The 18836-nt window shown below is 42.2% G+C and overlaps 1 protein-coding gene across 2 annotated transcripts in view; it reads left to right on the top strand.

Annotated features, from left to right (window-relative positions):
- Window positions 1-784: 784 nt before the first annotated feature.
- SPIDR (scaffold protein involved in DNA repair) overlaps window positions 785-18836 on the top strand; it is a 277621-nt gene continuing 259569 nt past the window's right edge. For both annotated transcript variants that reach the window (XM_070802507.1, XM_019973800.2), the window contains exon 1: window positions 785-908. In XM_070802507.1, coding sequence (XP_070658608.1) covers window positions 876-908 — 33 coding nt within the window. In that variant the 5' untranslated portion in view covers window positions 785-875. The remainder of the gene's footprint in view (window positions 909-18836) is intronic.

Here is an 18836-nt window from a genome sequence, read left to right as displayed (position 1 = left end):
ATGCAGATGCTTATATCTTTCCTTTTCTCCTTTGCTTTTTGCTTCTCTTCTTTTCACAGCTATTTCTAAGGCCTCCTCAGACAGCCATTTTGCTTTTTTGCATTTCTTTTCCATGGGGATGGTCTTGATCCCTGTCTCCTGTACAATGTCACGAACCTCCGTCCATAGTTCATCAGGCACTCTATCTATCAGATCTAGTTCCTTAAATCTATTTCTCACTTTCACTGTATAATCATCAGGGATTTGATTTAGGTCATACCTGAATGGTCTAGTGGTTTTCCCTACTTTCTTCAATTTCAGTCTGAATTTGGCAATAAGGAGTTCATGATCTGAGCCACAGTCAGCTCCTGGTCTTGTTTTTGCTGACTGTATAGAGCTTCTCCATTTTTGGCTGCAAAGAATATAATCAATTTGATTTCAGTGTTGACCATCTGGTGATGTCCAAGTGTAGAGTCTTCTCTTGTGTTGTTGGAAAAGGGTGTTTGCTATGACCAGTGCATTTTCTTGGTAAAACTCTATTAGTCTTTGCACTGCTTCATTCCGTATTCCAAGGCCAAATTTGCTGTTACTCCAGGTGTTTCTTTACTTCCTACTTTCGCATTCCAGTCCAGGAGCATCCAAATGCAGGGCAAGGCGGGGCGCCGGGAGGTGGTGGGGCCGTGCGCCGGAGAAGCCCCGCCCCCAGCCGGAGCATCTGCCAATCGCAACGCTCGCGCCGGTAGGGCGGTGCGTCCGAGGAAGCCCCGCCCCCTACCCGAAAGTTCGCCAATCGCAGCACGCTGTGCGGCCCGGCGCGCCGAGTTGGTTCTGCGACTCACGGCCTTCCGGTGCCTTCAGAGGGCGGTGCACCCTTGAGGAGGTGGAAGCGCCTGGAGATGCCCGGTGGGGGTCAGTCTCGAGGCCCCAAGGTAGGCTGTGGGCTTGTGGGCGCAGTCTCCCTGGTCTCCATATGTTGGAGGACCCGCGGGGCGCGTATGGCGGGCTCTGGGCTGGTGGAAGTTTGTGGAATGGACGCCGCCTGCGTCTGGCCGCCTTCCTGGAGAGCGAGGGTCGCTGCCTTGGGGCAACGATAATGCATGAGCCTCGCTGGTGTTCAGGGTTTCTGCCTAGTCGAACCATGACAGCGGTGTCGGGGGTCTGGGAGACCTTCGTCCCTGCTGCGATGCCTCTCCTGCCCCGTTGCAGAGAAGCCAATTCTTACTCCATGTTGAAATTGTTTCTGTGACTTGCTTTTTGTTGCTTTTGTTATTATAATCATACTTAATACCTTACCTCAGAGAATCCTGCCCCTCTACCTGACTGTTAACTAAAATGCCTTTGTTCAGAACCCTGTCTACCTGTAGATGGCAGGGAGGAAGAAATTAACACATCCCCTGCTTTTCTAGGAGATGTGTGCAAGATTAATGGCCTTTTTACTTTGCTTCCTCACCTCTGCCCATCTCTGATCTATAAAAGAACCTGGCATCTAGACCCCGAGAAAATGGTTATTTTGAGGTGCTAGCCTGCGATCGTCTCCTCAGCTGCTTTCCGAATAAAGTGTGTTTCCTTTCCTCAACACCTCCTCTCTCGAATTCATCAACCTGTTAGGAGAGCAGAGAGAGCTAGGATTCAGTAACAGTTTGGCAAGCCAGCCGGGAGCCTAGCTGCTTGGGGCTAGCTGGCCCTGGTCAGGGAACACTAGGGCAAGACCCTAGCAGCTGCTAGAACTGTCCTGAGGTTCTTTCCTTCAAGATTCCCTGAAGTGGCACCAGCTGCCCCCAGCTCTTGGCAGTTGAGACAAGGAACTGACAAACTTCTAGAGTTGACGGACTCGATTTTGTTTATAGTGTGAATGAGTGATAGTTGCTCAGTCATGCCTGACTCTTTGCAACCCCATGGACTGTAGCCTGCCAGGCTCCCCTGTTCATGGAATTCTCCAGGCAAGATTACTGGAGTGGGTTGCCATTTCCTTCTCCAAGTGATCTTCCTGACCCAGGGATCCTGCATTGCAGGAGAGTCTTTACCATCTGAGCCACCAGGAAAGCTTACTATTAAGAGACATTTCTACATATAAAGACAGGTCACTTTAAAAAGTATTAGCAGATACATGGAGAAGGCAATGTCACCCCACTCCAGTACTTTTGGACAGAGGAGCCTGGTAGGCTGCAGTCCATGGGGTCGCTTTTCACTTTTCACTTTCATGCATTGGAGAAGGAAATGGCAACCCACTCCAGTGTTCTTGGCTTGAGAATCCCAGGGACAGGGGAGCCTGGTGGGCTGCCGTCTATGGGGTCACACAGAGTCGAACACGACTGAAGCGACTTAGCAGCAGCAGTAGCAGCAGCAGATACATGCTTGACTTTATCTTATAATCTATAAACAATACATTAGAATATGTAATGAATCCATACACCTTTTCCAAAAGAATACCCAAGACGAAAGTAGCAATAAAGTTATAAATGACAGTCATCAATCAGATGAAATAATTTAGATGAAGCTTTTCTCTCTTGAAAAGATGGGGACTGGGCAAGTGGTCAGGAAGGAAATACAATGTGCTTTTAACTTTGTATGAAAAATAATGTTCAATTCCACATTGCTGAACATAGTTCTGTTTTTGCCAAATAAATCCTCTACTTCGAGTTACTGTCCAACTGCGTTATTAAAACTCCACTTCTGGCCTTTGTTTTGGAATCTGTTACTTTTGTTGCCACCTCCTGATCGCTGTCCTCTGAAGCTTCTACTTCTTTCCCGCTGTCCGCTGACACCTCGGTTACCCTTGTGCTGTCCACTGAAGCCTTGATTGCCTTCCCTCTGTAAGTCTACCCAATTCGGTAGCGGGTGCAGTTGGTCCACTTGTTTTATGTGTTCTTTTTTGTTAAGAGTGATGGGCTCGATTTTGGAGGATAAGTCGCTCCAGTGTCCGGGAACATATTTTCCTCTCAAGTTGGGCTTTTCCTTCATGGGACAAGCCAATTTGGTTGGGGTACCCTGTTGGAGAAGGGAAGTGTTGGACGCTACCCTGAACCAGTTCACTGGGGAACTAGTTCTTGTGGGGCAAGCCCACCCTAGTTTGAATTAGCTTATTTGTTGATTAGGGTAAATTTCTTTATCTGATTTGGGAATTGGTTCAGTTGGAACTGGTTCATTGGAGAGCTAGGTCTTTTAGGGGTGGGTAGCCTAGTTAATGGAGAAGGCAATGGCACCCCACTCCAGTACTCTTGCCTGGAAAATCCCATGGATGGAGGAGCCTGGTAGGCTGAAGTCCATGGGGTCGCTAGAGTTGGACATGACTGAGTGATGTCACTTTCACTTTTCACTTTCATGCATTGGAGAAGGAAATGGCAACCCACTCCAGTGTTCTTGCCTGGAGAATCCCAGGGACGGGGGAGCCTGGTGGGTTGCCGTCTATGGGGTCGCACAGAGTCGGACACGGCTAAAGCGACACAGTAGCAGCAGCAGCAGCAGCAGCAGCAGCCTAGTTGAAATTAGTTCATTTGTTTTGTAAGTTAAATTTATTTACCTGATTTGGGAATTGATTGATCTGTATGCATCGATGCTAGAATCTGTTCATACCATTTTTGTTGGAATTTGTGTGCGTCTTTTGTGTTTTGATGTTATAAAACTTATAAAAATGGGAAATATTTCATCTGTCACAAAGGAAAGATCTTTGGGGCATATATTAGATATGTTAAGATCAGAAGAACAATGGCCCCCGAATGGCTCACAGTTAAACAATCTGGTAAGCAGAAGGAGAAGAACACTGATAATAAACAGGCCCAGGGGCTCCCCTGAACTTGAGGCATCCCTTTCTAATTTCCCCTACAGTAGCCTCCGGTAATTGTGACAGTAGGGAACAAGTTGATTGACTTTCTAATAGACACAACTCTCCTTTGTAAATTAAGTGCTCAAATAACTATTTCCCCAGAACAGCCTTATATGAGAGTCCCTGCCGGGGCCTTTTTGACCTTGTCCAGCCTGGGGAGCTGTGGCTCCAATTTAGGGTGTTCTCCCTGTGAAGGGAAACTGTTTATAAGGTGCTTTGGAGAAAGGCCACTAGTCTAATGGGACTGGGAAGGCATGTTCAATGTGGCTTTCCAGCTGTTAGGTTTTGGTTTTTTCTGGTTACTTTGGTAATGCACAGACATCTGGTACTAACTGCTTCCTCTAAGGCTTCTTCTACAGTTTTCTCATTTCTTTCTTCTTGAACCCTGTGCACACAGGTGAGTGGCTGTGGAAACAGTTGAAGAACTCTGGCCAGGGTTACTCTGGTGTGTTCCAAAGGCCTCCCCTACCCCATCCCATCCCCTCCAGGTTCGTGGCTAAACCAACCATTCTAATTATGACCTCAGGATGCACTTCAGCAGAAACCATCAGGGGACTCTGAGAAACAAGATTCATTGCTCACAGATCCTGAAGGGTACGTGGTACACCCAGGGGCTGCACAGTGAGGTCAGAGGCAGAGAGACACAGAGGGAGAGAGGGAGGTGCACCTGGGTCTGCCTTTATTAGGATCTGAGGGCTAGGTGTCTAGAGTTTCGTGTGCTCACTCTTCATTGGCTAGTTTAAAGCAATAGCAGGGATCAGGGTGCAGGAATGGAGAAGGAGGGTCACTCAGACGGTCATTTATGTAGGTTTCCAGGGCTTTTTGAAATCGGGACCTCCATGTGTGGAGGCAGGCTAGTCCTTGCCTTGTTGTTTTGGAGTACAGCTGACCAGGAGCAGACCGTGCCCCTGTGGCCAGTCCTGCGGGATACTTTTATTCAGGTTGGACTTCTGAAGTGGATGCCACTTGGCAGTCAAATGATTAATGTTGGGCAATTACACTACATCTTCACTTAGAAATATTCGTGTTTTTGACCTAATACTCACTTTTTCCCCTAGTCATTCTATTAGTTTTCGAGACCTTATCATTTTTTTTAAATTGTATTAGTTAACTATTGTTGATATAACAGATTTGACTCAAAACCAAAGCAGCTTAAAAAATGTTTGTTTTCTGATACAGTTTCTGAAGGTCAGGGATTGGGAATGGTTCAGCTGTGTGGTTCTAGTTCAGGGTGTCATCAAGTTGGAGTCAAGGGTCATCACAGCTGGAGAATCTGTTTCTAAGCTCATGCGTGTACTTCTTGGCAAGTGTCAGTTCCTTGCCACTTCCATAAGGCAGCTCATGACATGGTAACTGGCTTTCTTTCTAAGAGACCCTGGTGTCTTTAATAACATAATTTCTGAAGTGACATACCATATTTTCTATTAATCACATAGATCAAACTGATAGTGTGAGAGGGAACTGTAGAGGTTGTGAACACCAAGTGGGGGATCATAGGATGCTATCTTAGAGACTGGCTATCAGGATAGTTTTGCTCCAGGATTTTTTCTTTTTTTTTTTTCATTTCTTCCTAGATTGGGTACAGAGTAAATACTTTATGCATGGAGTGTTTGTGTGTAACAGGTAGCGTACTCCCATTCCATCTTCTGAGATCCTTTCCCATAGGAACCACTTTAATTATGTGTAATTAAATATGTATAATTCCTGTGTTTCCCACGTGGCACTAGTGGTAAAGAATCTCCCTGCCAATGTGGGGGACCGAAGAGATGCAGGGTCAGTCCCTGGATCATGAAGATCCTCTGGAGAAGGAAATGGCAACCCTTCTAGTATTCTTGCTTGGAGAATCCCATGGACAGAGGAGCCTGGTAGGCTACAGTCCATGAGGTGGCAAAGAGTCGGACACGAGTGAGCACACACACACATTCCTTTGCTTAAGCATCATTTTACTTCTTATTGACTGCATAATAGTTTTATTTTGGGCTGCAGTCAGTCAGTTCAGGAGCTCAGTTGTATCTGACTCTTTGTGACCCCATGGACTGCAACACGCCAGGCTTCCCTGTCCATCACCAACTCCCAGAGCTTACTCAAACTCATGTCCATCGTGTCAGTGATGCCATTCAACCATCTCATCCTCTGTCATCCCTTTATCCTCCTGCCTTCAATCTTTCCCAGCATCAGGGTCTTTTCCAATGAGTCAGTTCTTCACATCAGGTGGCCAAAGTATTGGAATTTCAGCTTCAGCATCAGTCCTTCCAATGAATATTCAGGACTGGTTTCCTTTAGGATGGACTGGTTGGATCTCCTTGCTTTCCAAGGAACTCTTAAGAGTCTTCTCCAACACCACAGTTCAAAAGCATCAATTCTTCGGCGCTCAGCTTTCTTCATAGTCCAACTCTCACATCCATACATGACTACTGGGAAAACCATAGCTTTGACTAGACAGGCCTTTGTTGGTAAAGTAATGTCTCTGCTTTTTAATATGCTATCTAGGTTGGTCTATGTCCAGTTCTAACTGTTGCTTCTTGACTTGCATACAGATTTCTCAAGAGGCAGGTCAGGTGGTCTGGTATTCCCATCTCTTGAAGAATTTTCTACAGTTTGTTGTGATCCACACAGTCAAAGGCTTTAGCATAGTCAATAAGGCAAAAGTAAATGTTTTTCTGGAACTCTCTTGCTTTTTTGATGATCCAGTGGACCTTGGCAATATGATCTCTGTTTCCTCTGCCTTTTCTAAATCCAGCTTGAACATCTCGAAGTTCACGGTTCACATACTGTTGAAGCCTCGCTTGGAGAATTTTGAGCATTACTTTGCTAGCATGGAAGATGAGTGCAGTTGTGCGGTAGTTTGAGCATTCTTTGTTTGGCATTGCCTTTCTTTGGGATTGGAATGAAAAGTGACCTTTTTCTAGTCTTGTGGCCACTACTGAGTTTTCCAGATTTGCTGGCATATTGAGTGAAGTGCTTTCACAGCATCTTCTTTTAGGATTTGAAATTTCAATTTGAAATCTGAAATTTGAAAACCTGTAATTCTATCACCTCCACTAGCTTTGTTCGTAGTGATGCTTTCTAAGGTCCACTTGACTTCGCATTCCAGGATGTCTGGTTCTAGGTGAGTGATCACACCATCATGGTTATCTGGGTCATGAGATATGCAAATATTGCAGATTGGGGAAATAATCTGGTCAGAAGACTTCGGTACCAGCCTCAGCTCTCCAACTAACTAATTATATGATTTTTAGCAAGATATATAAATCTTTCTGGACTCTTAAAAGGAAAGTTGATATGGGCCTGAACTAACATGGTAAAATTGGAAATAGTATTGGGAAAGGACTGAGTAGATAGATTTAAAAAAAGGAAGATGAGATTTAAGCACCTGAAATCTCTTGAAAGATGAAGAGGGAGGAATCAGAGTTGACTCAAAAGTTGAACCTGTGAAAAATGGGAAGCTTGAGGAGAGTTAGTTGTTTCTTAACCTGATGTTAGGATACACAGATACATGAAACTTAGGGCCCAGGGAGAGCTTAGGGCAGTCAGTTGCAGAGTATTTTACTTCTTCCTTCTCTCTTGCCTTAGCCACTCTTACTGTTCTTTCAAGTACTATGACTCTTATTCCCTTTATGCTTTGTCTTCTTTCCTTGCTAAGTAGCCATGAATGACCACAAACCCTTTATCAGTTGCTTGCCCCCTGAGAACCCCTGATCCTACCCTCACTCTCACAGTTCCTTTTGCCCCCTCAGACTCAATCCTGGGTGTCCCACTTCTGTTTCTCACTGAAAGAAAACCTGTATCTTGGTAAGATCATGAAAGAGATCTTTCTGATAATACCCTGCTTCTCTAATCCTTTGGGTCCTCATTACAAAACCTTATTTCTGGTGCTTCTTGTATAATGTCAAAGACATAGTGATTATTAATTAAATGAAGTGTACTCATCATTTCAGAGAGTTTTTCCTTTTTTAAGAAAGAGAAACATGGCTTCTTTGAAGCAGGAGGGGAGGAGCCAAGGGGAAAGTAAGGACCTGGCTTCTGTTGTATTACTGAAAGGAGTCAGCTTTGGGTAACAGGAGCATTTTTCCTCTGGGACTGCTGGGGAGAAGGAGAGCTCGGTAGATGAGAGGTCTGCTGAGTTTCGTGGTGGCTCATTTTACCCTTTGGGAAGATGAGACGATCAGAGCTATGATGGTGACATGGAGAGGTAAAGGCAAGCCTGAGTGTGGAACTTGTGTATATGTAAGTGTGTGTGTGTAAGAGTAGAGGAGTAGAGAGTGGAAACTGTTTACCAGGATTGATCAAGGACAAGTAATAAGAAAATTTGAAGAGGGTCGCTCTCTTTTCGGGTCTTTTTATGCTAGCCCTGTGGGTTGGTGACTGGTAAAGTGAACTGGTAGAAGGGTAGGAGTCCTAACCCTTGAAAGGCCACCCTGAAGTCGTTGGCCATGAGTGCAGAGTGGCAGAAGAGCCTTCATGACTAGGGAGGCTGGTGATGACAGTGTGATTGGGCTTGAGACTCAGAAGTCCCAGTGAATTCCCAGGTATTCAACCCAGTCAGAAGCCCAGATGCCGGTATGTACCTTTATGAGGGACAGTTTTGTTAAAGTGAGATAATGTGGAGTGGCTAGAGTCTTTATTTCTGGGAATTAGACATACATGGGAGAAAATCCTGACATATTGCTTACTAGCTCTCTGACCAGCACAATATACCCAGCATTTCTAAGTTGTAGCTTCTTTGTCTATAAAATGGGGATAATACCTGCCTTGCAAGGTTGGTATGAGGGTTAAATGATGAGAATGCATGAAATGATATACTGAGCATATAAGTGTTCAATTACTGTCAGTGATAATGAAAGCAATTAATAAAACACTATGATAATGAAAGTATCTTTTAGATACTATTGTGAATCCTCTACTGTTTTGCCTTTGACTTTCCCTGGGATTGTTGACTCAACTTGTTGAACAAGGAATAGGAAGAGGGCTTAGTTTTAATCTCTGTTCAGTGATGGTGAGAGATTCTCTTATAGTTATCTTTGGGTGTGTACCTTATGGTTCCAATTTTAGCTCTTGGTAATGCCACTGGATGACTTAGTAGTAATTCTGCTTAGAATTAGGCTGCTTAGTCCTAATTTCTTGGTCTGGAGGTTGTCTTATCCTTAACATGGAAGAAAAGTTAAAATTAAGTCGCTCAGTCGTGTCTGACTCTTTGCGGCCCCATGGACTGTAGCCCACCAGACTCCTCCGTCCTTGGGATTCTCCAGGCAAGAATACTGGAGTGGGTTGCCATTTCCTTCTCCAGGGGATCTGCCCGACCCAGGGATCGAATCCAGGTCTCCTGCATTAGAGGCAGATGCTTTAACCTCTGAGCCACCAGGGAAGCCCCTAAAATCCATTGAAGACTTTTCATATGACAGGTACTTCACATACATCCCTGTGTAAAGGAAGAATATTTTCTTTTAAGTCAAGCATACATAGATAAGATAAAGTAGTATGAAAAAATTTCTCTTGAAAACTAGAAATCATTGCCCTGGTCTTTTCTCCACTTAGTCCTGACCCTGAAGGCAGTCTGTCTTTAAAACTGCGATATTTGTAGAAGCACATACAGTTGTAAAGAATAACAGAGATCTCATTTATTCTTTATCCAGTTTGTCCCATTGGTGACACTGTGCAAAACTGTAGTACAGTATCACCACCAATATATTGACCTGAATACAATCCGACTGCCTTATTCAAATCTCCCTAGATGTGTGTCTGTGTATGTATCGTGTGTGTGTTTAGTTGTGTACAATTCTGGGACATGTGTAGGCTCGTGTATCGACTACCACAGTCAAGATACTGAACAGTTGCACCAGCACAAATATTCCTTTTCTAATACACCCACTGCTTTCCAATAACTCCCACCCCAACTCCTGACAATCATTAATCTACATTTTTTGTCATTTCAAAAATGTTACAGGGAAAGAGTCATTTAATTTATAACCTCTTGACATTATTTTTGTTATTTTTTTCCCACTCAGTATAAGAGTCTTATCCAAGTTGTGTATATCAGTGGTTTGGGCAATTTTATTGCTGAGTAGTAATCCTTCCAATGGACATATAGCAGTTTACTTAGCATTTTACTGTTGAAACATGACTGGTCTGTTTACAGTTTCTGGCTGTTAGAATGGAGCTGCTGTCAACACTTGTGTATGGATTTTTGTGGGAACATAGGGTTTTATTTCTCTAAGATAAATGCCCAGGAGTGTAATTGCTGGTTCATGTCATAATTGGGTGTTTAATTTTATAAGAAATCAGCAAACTTCTAGAGTGGCTGTACGATACTACACTTAAATGTATGAGTGATTGTATCAATTTCATAGGTAATACATTCGTGTTTTGAAAGTATGTAATTTAGTGGGTTTTTTTTTTTTTTTTACTATATTCACAGAGTTGTGTATATATTTTTAACTATAGAATATTTTTATCACTCTAAAAAGAAACTCCACAGCTGTTAGCAGTCATTCCACATTCTCTCCTTCCCCATCCCCTGGCAACCACTAAGCAAACTTCCATCTGTATGGATTTACCTACTCTGGAAGTTTCGTATAAATGGAGTAACACTTGGTCTCTTGAGATCAACTTCTTATGCTTAGCCTACTGTTTTCAAGATTCATCCATTGTTGCAGAATGTATCAGTACTTCATTCCCCTTTGTGATTTAATATTTTTTCATTGGAAGGTATACAACATTAAATCCATTCATTTGATGGATATTGCAGTATTTACACATTTTGGTGGTTAGGAATAATGCTACTGTGATCATTTGCGTACCAATTTTTGTGAAGATGAAAGTTTTCATTTACCTTGTGTATAAACTTACCAAGAAGCTAAAGGCAAAGGAGAATAGGAAAGATGTATCCATCTGAATGCAAAGTTTCAAAGAATAGCAAGGAGAGATAAGTGATCAATGCAAATAAATAGAAGGAAACAATAGAATGGGAAAGACTAGAGATCTTTTTAAGAAACTTAAAGACATCAAGGGAACATTTCATGCAAAGATGGGCACAATAAAGGACAGAAATGGTATGGACCTAACAGAAGAAGATATTAAGAAAAGGTGGCAAGAATACACAGAAGAACTATAAAAAAAGCTCTTAAATAACCACGATGGTGTGATCACTCACCTAGAGCCAGACATTCTGGAGTCCGAAGTCAGGTAGGCCTTAGGAAGCATCACTATGAACAAAGCCAGTGGAGATGATGGAATTCCAGCTGAGCCATTTCAAATCCTGAAAGATGATGCTTGAGAATGCTGCACTCAATATGCCAGCAAATTTGGAAAACTCAGCAGTGGTCACAGACTGGAAAAGGTCAGTTTTCATTCCAATCCCAAAGAAAGGCAATGCCAGAGAATGTTCAAACTACTGCACAACTGCACTCATCTCACACACTAGCAAAGTAATGCTCAAAATTCTCTGAGCCAGGCTTAAACAGTACATGAATTGAGAACTTCCAGATGTTCAAGCTGGATTTAGAAAAGGCAGAGCAATCAGAGATCAAATTGCCAACATCCACTGGATCATAGAAAAAGCAAGAGAGTTCCAGAAAAACATCTGCTTCATTGATTATGCTAACGTCTGGACTGTGTGGATCACAACAAACTGTGGAAAATTCCTAAAGAGATGGGAATACCAGACTACCTGACCTGTCTCCTGAGAAATCTGTATGCAGGTCAAGAAGCAACAGTCAGAACTGGACATGGAACAGTGGACTGGTTCTAAATTGGGAAAGGAGTATGTGAAGGCTATATATTGTCACCCTGCTTATTTAGCTTCTATGTTAAATTCCAGCTCAGCTGGAATTCCACCACCTCCACTAGCTTTGTTCATAGTGATGCTTCCTAAGGTCCACCTGACTTTGTATTCCATGATGTCTGGCTCTATGTGAACACCATCGTGGTTATCTGGGTCATTAAGATCTTTTTATATAGCTTTTCTGTGTATTCTTGCCATCTCTTCTTAGTATCTTCTGCTTCTCTTAGGTCCATACTGTTTCTGTCCTTTATTATGCTAATCTTAGCATGAAATGTTCCCATGGTATTTTATATTTTCTTGAAGAGATCTCTAGTCCTTCCCATTCTATTGTTTTCCTCTATTTTTTTGTATTGATCACTGAGGAAGGCTTTCATATCTCTCCTTGCTATTCTTTGGAACTATGTATTCAGATGGGTATATCTTTCCTTTTCTCCTTTGCCTTTAGCTTCTTCTCTCAGCTACTTGTACAGCCTCCTCCAACAACCATTTTGCCTTTCTTTTTCTTGGGGATGGTTTTGATCACTGTCTTCAGTACAAATATCATGAACCTCCACCCATAGTTCTTCAGGGACTCTGTCTATCAGATCTAATCAGTTCAGTTCAGTTCAGTTGCTCAGTCCTGTCCAACTTTTTGCGACCCCATGGACTGCAGCATGCCAGGCTTCCCTGTCCATCACTAACTCCTGGAGTTTACTCAAACTAATACCTTGAGTCTATTTGTCACTTCTACTGTATAGTCATACGGGTTTTGATTTAGGTCATACCTGGACCGTCTAGTGGTTTTCCCTAGTTTCTTCAGTTTAAGTCTGAATTTGGCAATGAGTTCATGATCTGAGCCAGTCAGCTCCTGGTCTTGTTTTGCTGAATGTATAGGGGTTCTCCATTTTCGTCTGCAAAGAATATAGTCAATCTGATTTTGGTATTGACTATCTGGTGATGTCCATGTGTAGAGTTGTCTCGTGTGTTGTTGGAAGAGGGTGTTTGCTATGACCAGTGTGTTTGCTTGGCAAAACTCTGTCAACCTTCGCACTCCTTCATTTTGTACTCCCAGGCCAAATTTGCCTGTTACTCCAAGTATCTCTTGACTTCCTACTTTTGCATTCCAGTCCCCTATCATGAAAAGCACATCTTTTTTGCTGTTATTTCTAGAAGGTCTTGTAGGTCTTCATTGGACTGTTCAACTTCATGTTCTTCAGCATTAGTGGTTGGGGCATAGACTTGGATTACTGTGATATTGAATGGTTTGCTTTGGAAACAGAGATCATTCTGTTGTTTTTGAGATTGTAGCCAAGCACTGCATTACAGACTCTTTTGTTGACTATGAGGGCTACTTTATTTCTTCTAAAGGATTCATGCCCTTCAGATATAATGGTTATCTGAATTAAATTTGCCCATTTCGGTCCATTTTAGCTCACTGATTCCTGAAATGTCAATGTTCACTCTTGCTGCCTCCTGTTTGGCCACTTCCAATTTACCTTAATTCATGGACCTGACATTCCAGCTTCCTATGCAATATTGTTCTTTATAGCATTGGGTTTTACTTCCATCACCAGTCACATCCACAGCTGGGCTCTGTTTTCACTTTGGTGCAGCCTCTTTGTTCTTCCTGGGGCTATTTCTCCACTCATCTCCAATAGCATATTGGGCACCTACCGGCCTGGGGCATTCATCTTTCAGTGTCCTGTGTTTTTGCCTTTTCATGCTGTTCATGGGGTTCTCAAGGCAAGAATACTGAAGTGGTTTGCCATTCCCTTCTCCAGTGGACCATGTTTTGTCAGTTCACATGTTTTATAGTCTCACCAGCACGGAATGAGGATTCTAATTTTTCCCATGCTTGTCAGTACTTGTCACTGCCTTCTTTTGACTTTAGTGTGCTCAGTCATGTTTGACTCTTTCCAACCCACCAGGTTCTTTTGTCCATGGGATTTTCCAAGCAAGAATACTGGAGTGGGTTGCCATTTCCTCCTCCAGGGGATCTTCCCAACTTAGGGCTCGAACCCTCTTCTCTTGCATCTCCTGCATTAGCAGATGGATTCTTTATCAGTGTACCACTTGGGAAGCCCCAGGGATGACTATATTATCTCTGAATATTCAGAGGTAGTTTTACTTCTTCCTTTCCAATTTGAATGTCTTTTATTTCTTCTCCTTCCCTAATTGCCATGACCAGAACCTCTAGTACAATCTTGAATGTAAGTGGTGAGGGCTGGCATCCTTTTCTTGATCCTTATCCTAAGGAGAAAGCATTCAGTATTTTATTATTGTGTTATTGTGTATGATGCTCTCTGAGTTCTATTTAGAATGCTAATATCGTGGAAGGATGTTGGCTTTTGTAAGTTGTTTTCCTGTTGATCCTGTTTTTTTTTTTCCCCTTGATTATATTGATACAGTATATTGATTGGTTTTTGGATGTGGCATAAATCTTGCATTGCTAAGGGGAAGATCCCTATTGGTCACTGTGTATATTCCTTTGTATATGCTGCTGGATTCAGTATGTTAGTATCTTGTTGAGGATTTTTGCATCTGTATTCATAAGTAATAATGGCCCGTAGTTTTTTGTGATGTCTTTGGTTTTGTTATAAGGATATTGGATTTCATAGTATGAATTAGGAGTTTATGAAGCATTGCTATTAATGGGTTTTTACATGTTTGGTATAAATTATCAGCATAGCCATGTGAGCCTTGCTTTTCTTTGTGGTAAGCTTCTAAATTACTCATTCAATCCATTTGTTATGTCTGTTCAGTTTTTTATTTTTCCTTGAGTCAGTTTTGCTAGTTGTGTCTTTCTAGGAGTTTGTCTGCTGTATGGTAGTTATCCATATTTTCAGCATGTGGCTTTTTCATGTTTCTCTCTTGTCAGTCAGTCTCTCAGTTGTATCCAACTCTTTGCAACCCCATGGACTGCAGCACGCCAGGCTTCCCTGTCCATCACCAACTCCTGGAGCTTGCTCAAACTCATGTCCATCGAGTCGGTGATGCCATCCAACCATCTCATCTTCTGTTGTCTTCTTCTCCTGCCTTCAGTCTTTCTCAGCCTCAGGGTCTTTTCTAAAGAGTCAGTTCTTCGCATCAGGTGGCCAAAGGATTGTAGTTTCAGCTTCAGCCTCAGTCCTTCCAATGAATATTCAGGACTGATTTCCTTTAGGATTGATTGGTTGGATCTCCTTGCTGTCCAAGGGACTCTCAAGAGTCTTCTCCAACACCGCAGTTCAAAAGCATCAGTTCTTTGCTGCTCAGGTTTCTCTATGGTCCAACTCTCACATCCATACATGACCACTGGAAAAACCATAGCTTTGACTAGATGGACCTTTGTTGGCAAAGTAATGTCTCTGCTTTTTAATATGCTGTCTAGGTAGGTCATAGCTTTTCTTCCAAGGAGTAGGCATCTTTTAATTTCATAGCTTCAGTCACCATCTGCAGTGATTTTGGATAATCTTATAGTGTTTTATATAATCCTTAGTTTGGTAGTGCTTCTCTTCTTTCATTTCTTATTTTTGCAATTTGAATCTTCTCTCTGTCCCTATTTTTTCTTGTCAGTTTAGCTAAAGTTTTGTCAGTTTTTAAAAATGTTTTTCATATTGATTTTTGTTTATTTATTTGGCTGTAAGGAATCTTTAGTTGAGACATGCAGGATCTAATTCTTTGACCAGGGATTGAACTTGGGTCCCCTGCATTGGGAGCACAGAGTCTTAGCCACAGGACCACCAGGGAAGTCTCAAGACCTGTCAGTTTGGTCTTTTCAAGGAATCAACTTTTGGTTATATTCTTTGTTGTTCTGTTTTCTATTTTATTTCTGCCTAATTGTTCTCATTTCCTTCTTTCAGCTTGCTTTGTATTACTTGCTCTTTTTTTCTAGTTTTCTAAGATGAAAGGTTAAGCTGTTACTTTAAGGCCTTCTTTTTAAAAATAGGTATTTAGGGCTATAAATTTCTCTGTAAATGCTGCTTTTTCTACATCCACAAGTTTTATCTATTTTATTTTTTCATTTTTCTCATAGTGTCTTCTAATTTTTCTTGTGATTCTGTCTTTGATCCAATGGGTATTTAGGAGTCTTTTGTTTAATTTCCACATTTTTGTGATCTTTGCAGTTTTATTTCTGTTGTTAATTTAATTGTATTGTTGTCTTCAGTTCAGTCCAGTCGCTCAGTCATGTCCGACTCTTTGCGACCCCATGAACCATAGCATGCCAGGCCTCCCTGTCCGTCACCAACTCCTGGAGTTCACCCAAACTCATGTACTTTGAGTCAGTGATGCCATCCAGCCATCTCATCCTCTGTCGTCCCCTTCTCCTCCTGCCCCCAATCCCTCCCAGCATCAGAGTCTTTTCCAATGAGCCAACCCTTCGCATGAGGTGGCCAAAGTACTGGAGTTTCAGCTTTAACATCAGTCCTTCCAATGAACACCCAGGACTGATCTCCTTTAGGATGGACTGGTTGGATCTCCTTGCAGTCCAAGGGACTCTCAAGAGTCTTCTCCAACACCACAGTTCAAAAGCATCAATTAGTTGGTGCTCAGCTTTCTTCACAGTCCAACTCTCACATCCACACATGACTACACATGAGAAAACCATAGCCTTGACTAGATGGACCTTTGTTGACAAAGTAATGTCTCTGCTTTTTAATATGCTGTCTAGGTTGGTCATAACTTTCCTTCCAAGGAGTAAGCATCTTTTAATTTCATGGCTGCAGTTATCATCTGTAGTGATTTTGGAGCCCAGAAAAATAAAGTCAGCCACTGTTTCCACTGTTTCTGCATCTATTTGCCATGAAGTGATGGGACCAGATGTCATGATCTTAGTTTTCTGAATGTTTAGCTTTAAGCCAACTTTTTCACTCTCCTCTTTCACTTTCATCAAGAGGCTCTTTAGTTCTTCTTCACTTTCTGCCATTATTGTCTTACGAATAGTAATAATATGATCTCACTCCTTTACAGTGTATGGAGGCTTGTTCTGTCTAGGAGAAGTTTTCCTCTGTGTGTGAGAAGAATGTATTCTGCTGCTGTTTGTTTGAAGGGTCTTCATGATTTCTTGTGGACAGTTAGCTGTTAATCTTACTAAGGGTCCTTTTACACGGTGAGTCGTTTTTCTCTTGTGCTTTTATGATTTCTCTTTGTCTTTCAGTTGACACGATGTGTTTATAGTTGGTCTCTTTGAGTTTATCCTCAAGAGTTTTTTGAGTTTCTTGGGTATATATTTAATAGCTCATCAAATTTGGGAAGATTTTGGTCTGTATTTCTTGAAATACTGTTTCTACTGCTTTCATTTTCTTACCTGATGGTATCCCACAGGTCTCTGAGGTTCTGTTGATTTTTCTTCATTCTATTTTCTTTCTGTTCTTCACCTCGGATATGCTCAATTTTCCTATCTTAAAGGTTGATGACTTCTTTTTTCTGCTAGCACAAATCTGCTATAGAGCCCAACTTGAGATCTTATTTCAGTTATTGTACTATTTAAATCTTGAATTTCTGTTTTATTGTTGTGTTTTTTTTTCCCTTTTTTTCTAAAGAATAATTGTTATGGCTTTATATTCTCTGTTTGCTGAGGTGTTTTCTTTTAGCGTTTTAAGACAATTTCCTTTTTTTTTTTTCCTTTGAGCATATTTACAGAACTATTTTAAAGTTTTTGTCTAGTGCATCCAACTTCTGGCCTCCGTCAGGTACAATTTTTTTTGACTGCATCCTATTTCTTCATGTGTCTCACAATTTTTTGTTGAAAACCAGACATTTAAAATATAATGTGACCACTCTGAACATTGAGTTCTCCCACTCCCTTTCCAGAGGATATTTTTGGTTTGTTATTGCTATTTATTTTGTTTAGGGATTCCCAGGTGGCACTAGTGGAAAAGAACCAGCCTGCCAATGCTTGAGATGACCCTCCTAGTCTGGTTTTGTGATGTTCATATTTCCCCCAGGAAAAGGGGTACCTCCAGCTTTTCCTGCTGGGTCCATTAAGGGGCAAGGAGAAGATTGCCATCGCCTTGAGCTGGAGGTAAAGGAGCCTTGCAGTCCCAACCCGTGTCCTGTGAACCCGGACCCACAGACTGCATAAAATGTGGTATTAGTGGCTGTTTGAGGTAAATGCCAAAAATCTGAGGAAAATTTTCTGTCATGTGTAGCTGCTGAAGACACTCCATTGTTAGTTTACTTGTCTATGAGTTATTGGACAGAGATTTCTTTAAATGCTCTGAGCCAATGAGTCCATCAGTCTTACTGAGGAACTCACTGTATGTTGATACATGCCTTCTGTACTCTGGCAATTTATAACCGACTATCCCCTGGAGGAGAAAATGGCAACCCACTCCAGTATCCTTAGGGCTCACGGTGGTTAACGTTAAAGAATCTGCCTGCAATGCAGGAGACTCGAGGTTGATTCTTGGGTCAGGGAAGATCCCCTGGAGAAGGAAATGATAACCCACTCCAGTATTCTTGCCTGGAGAATACTGTGGACAGAGAAGCCTGGCAGGCTACTGTCCATGGGTCACAAGAGTACGACATGACTTAGTGACTAAACCACCACCATTGTGAATGACTATTCAAACCTCTTGCCTATTTTAATGAAACTTATCTTTCCTATGGGGCTTCTCTGGTGGCTCAGACTGTAAAGAATCTGGCTGCAGTGCAGGAGACATGAGTTAGATCCCTGGGTCAGGAAGATCCCTTGGAGAAGGGAATGGCTACCTACTCCAGCATTCTTGCATGGAGAATTCCATGGACAGAGGGCCAGGCGGGCCACCCTCCTTGGGGTCACAAAGAGTCGAACATGACTGAGTGACTAACACTTTGACTTTCCAGTGTTCTTGCCTGGAAAATTCCATGGACAGAGAAGCCAGGTGGGCTACAATCCATGAGATTGCAAAGAGTTATACATAATTGAGCACGCACACACACTCACACGCTTGGCATGTAACTCTGTGCAGGGCCTCAATCCTGAGGTACTAGGGTCTTCTCAGGGTTTCCTGGGCATACACACAGCCCTTCAAACACAAATAGCGTTCCAGATCCCCTGAAGGTGTCAGCTCTTCAGTGCTGCCTATGGACATCTCATTCTTCAGATATTCCTTTAGTATTTTTTGTCAGTGTGATTTCTTAATCCACTGTTTCTGTCTCAGGCAGCTATAATATTAATTAATTGCTGTCAATTGTTTTAGACAAATGCTCTGATGGTAGGGCTTTCCCACTGAGTGAGCTCTGAGTTAGAGCAAATTACGGTAATTTCTGTGAGTAGTTTTTTTTTTTTCTCCACTAGCTGTCGGGCAGTTC

The sequence above is a fragment of the Bos indicus genome, chromosome 14 (assembly GCF_029378745.1).
Source record: "Bos indicus isolate NIAB-ARS_2022 breed Sahiwal x Tharparkar chromosome 14, NIAB-ARS_B.indTharparkar_mat_pri_1.0, whole genome shotgun sequence".
In the NCBI taxonomy this organism is placed as follows: Eukaryota; Metazoa; Chordata; class Mammalia; order Artiodactyla; family Bovidae; genus Bos; species Bos indicus.
The sequence above is the reverse complement of the archived record's forward strand: the minus strand, read 5'-3'. Positions and strand labels throughout refer to the sequence as shown.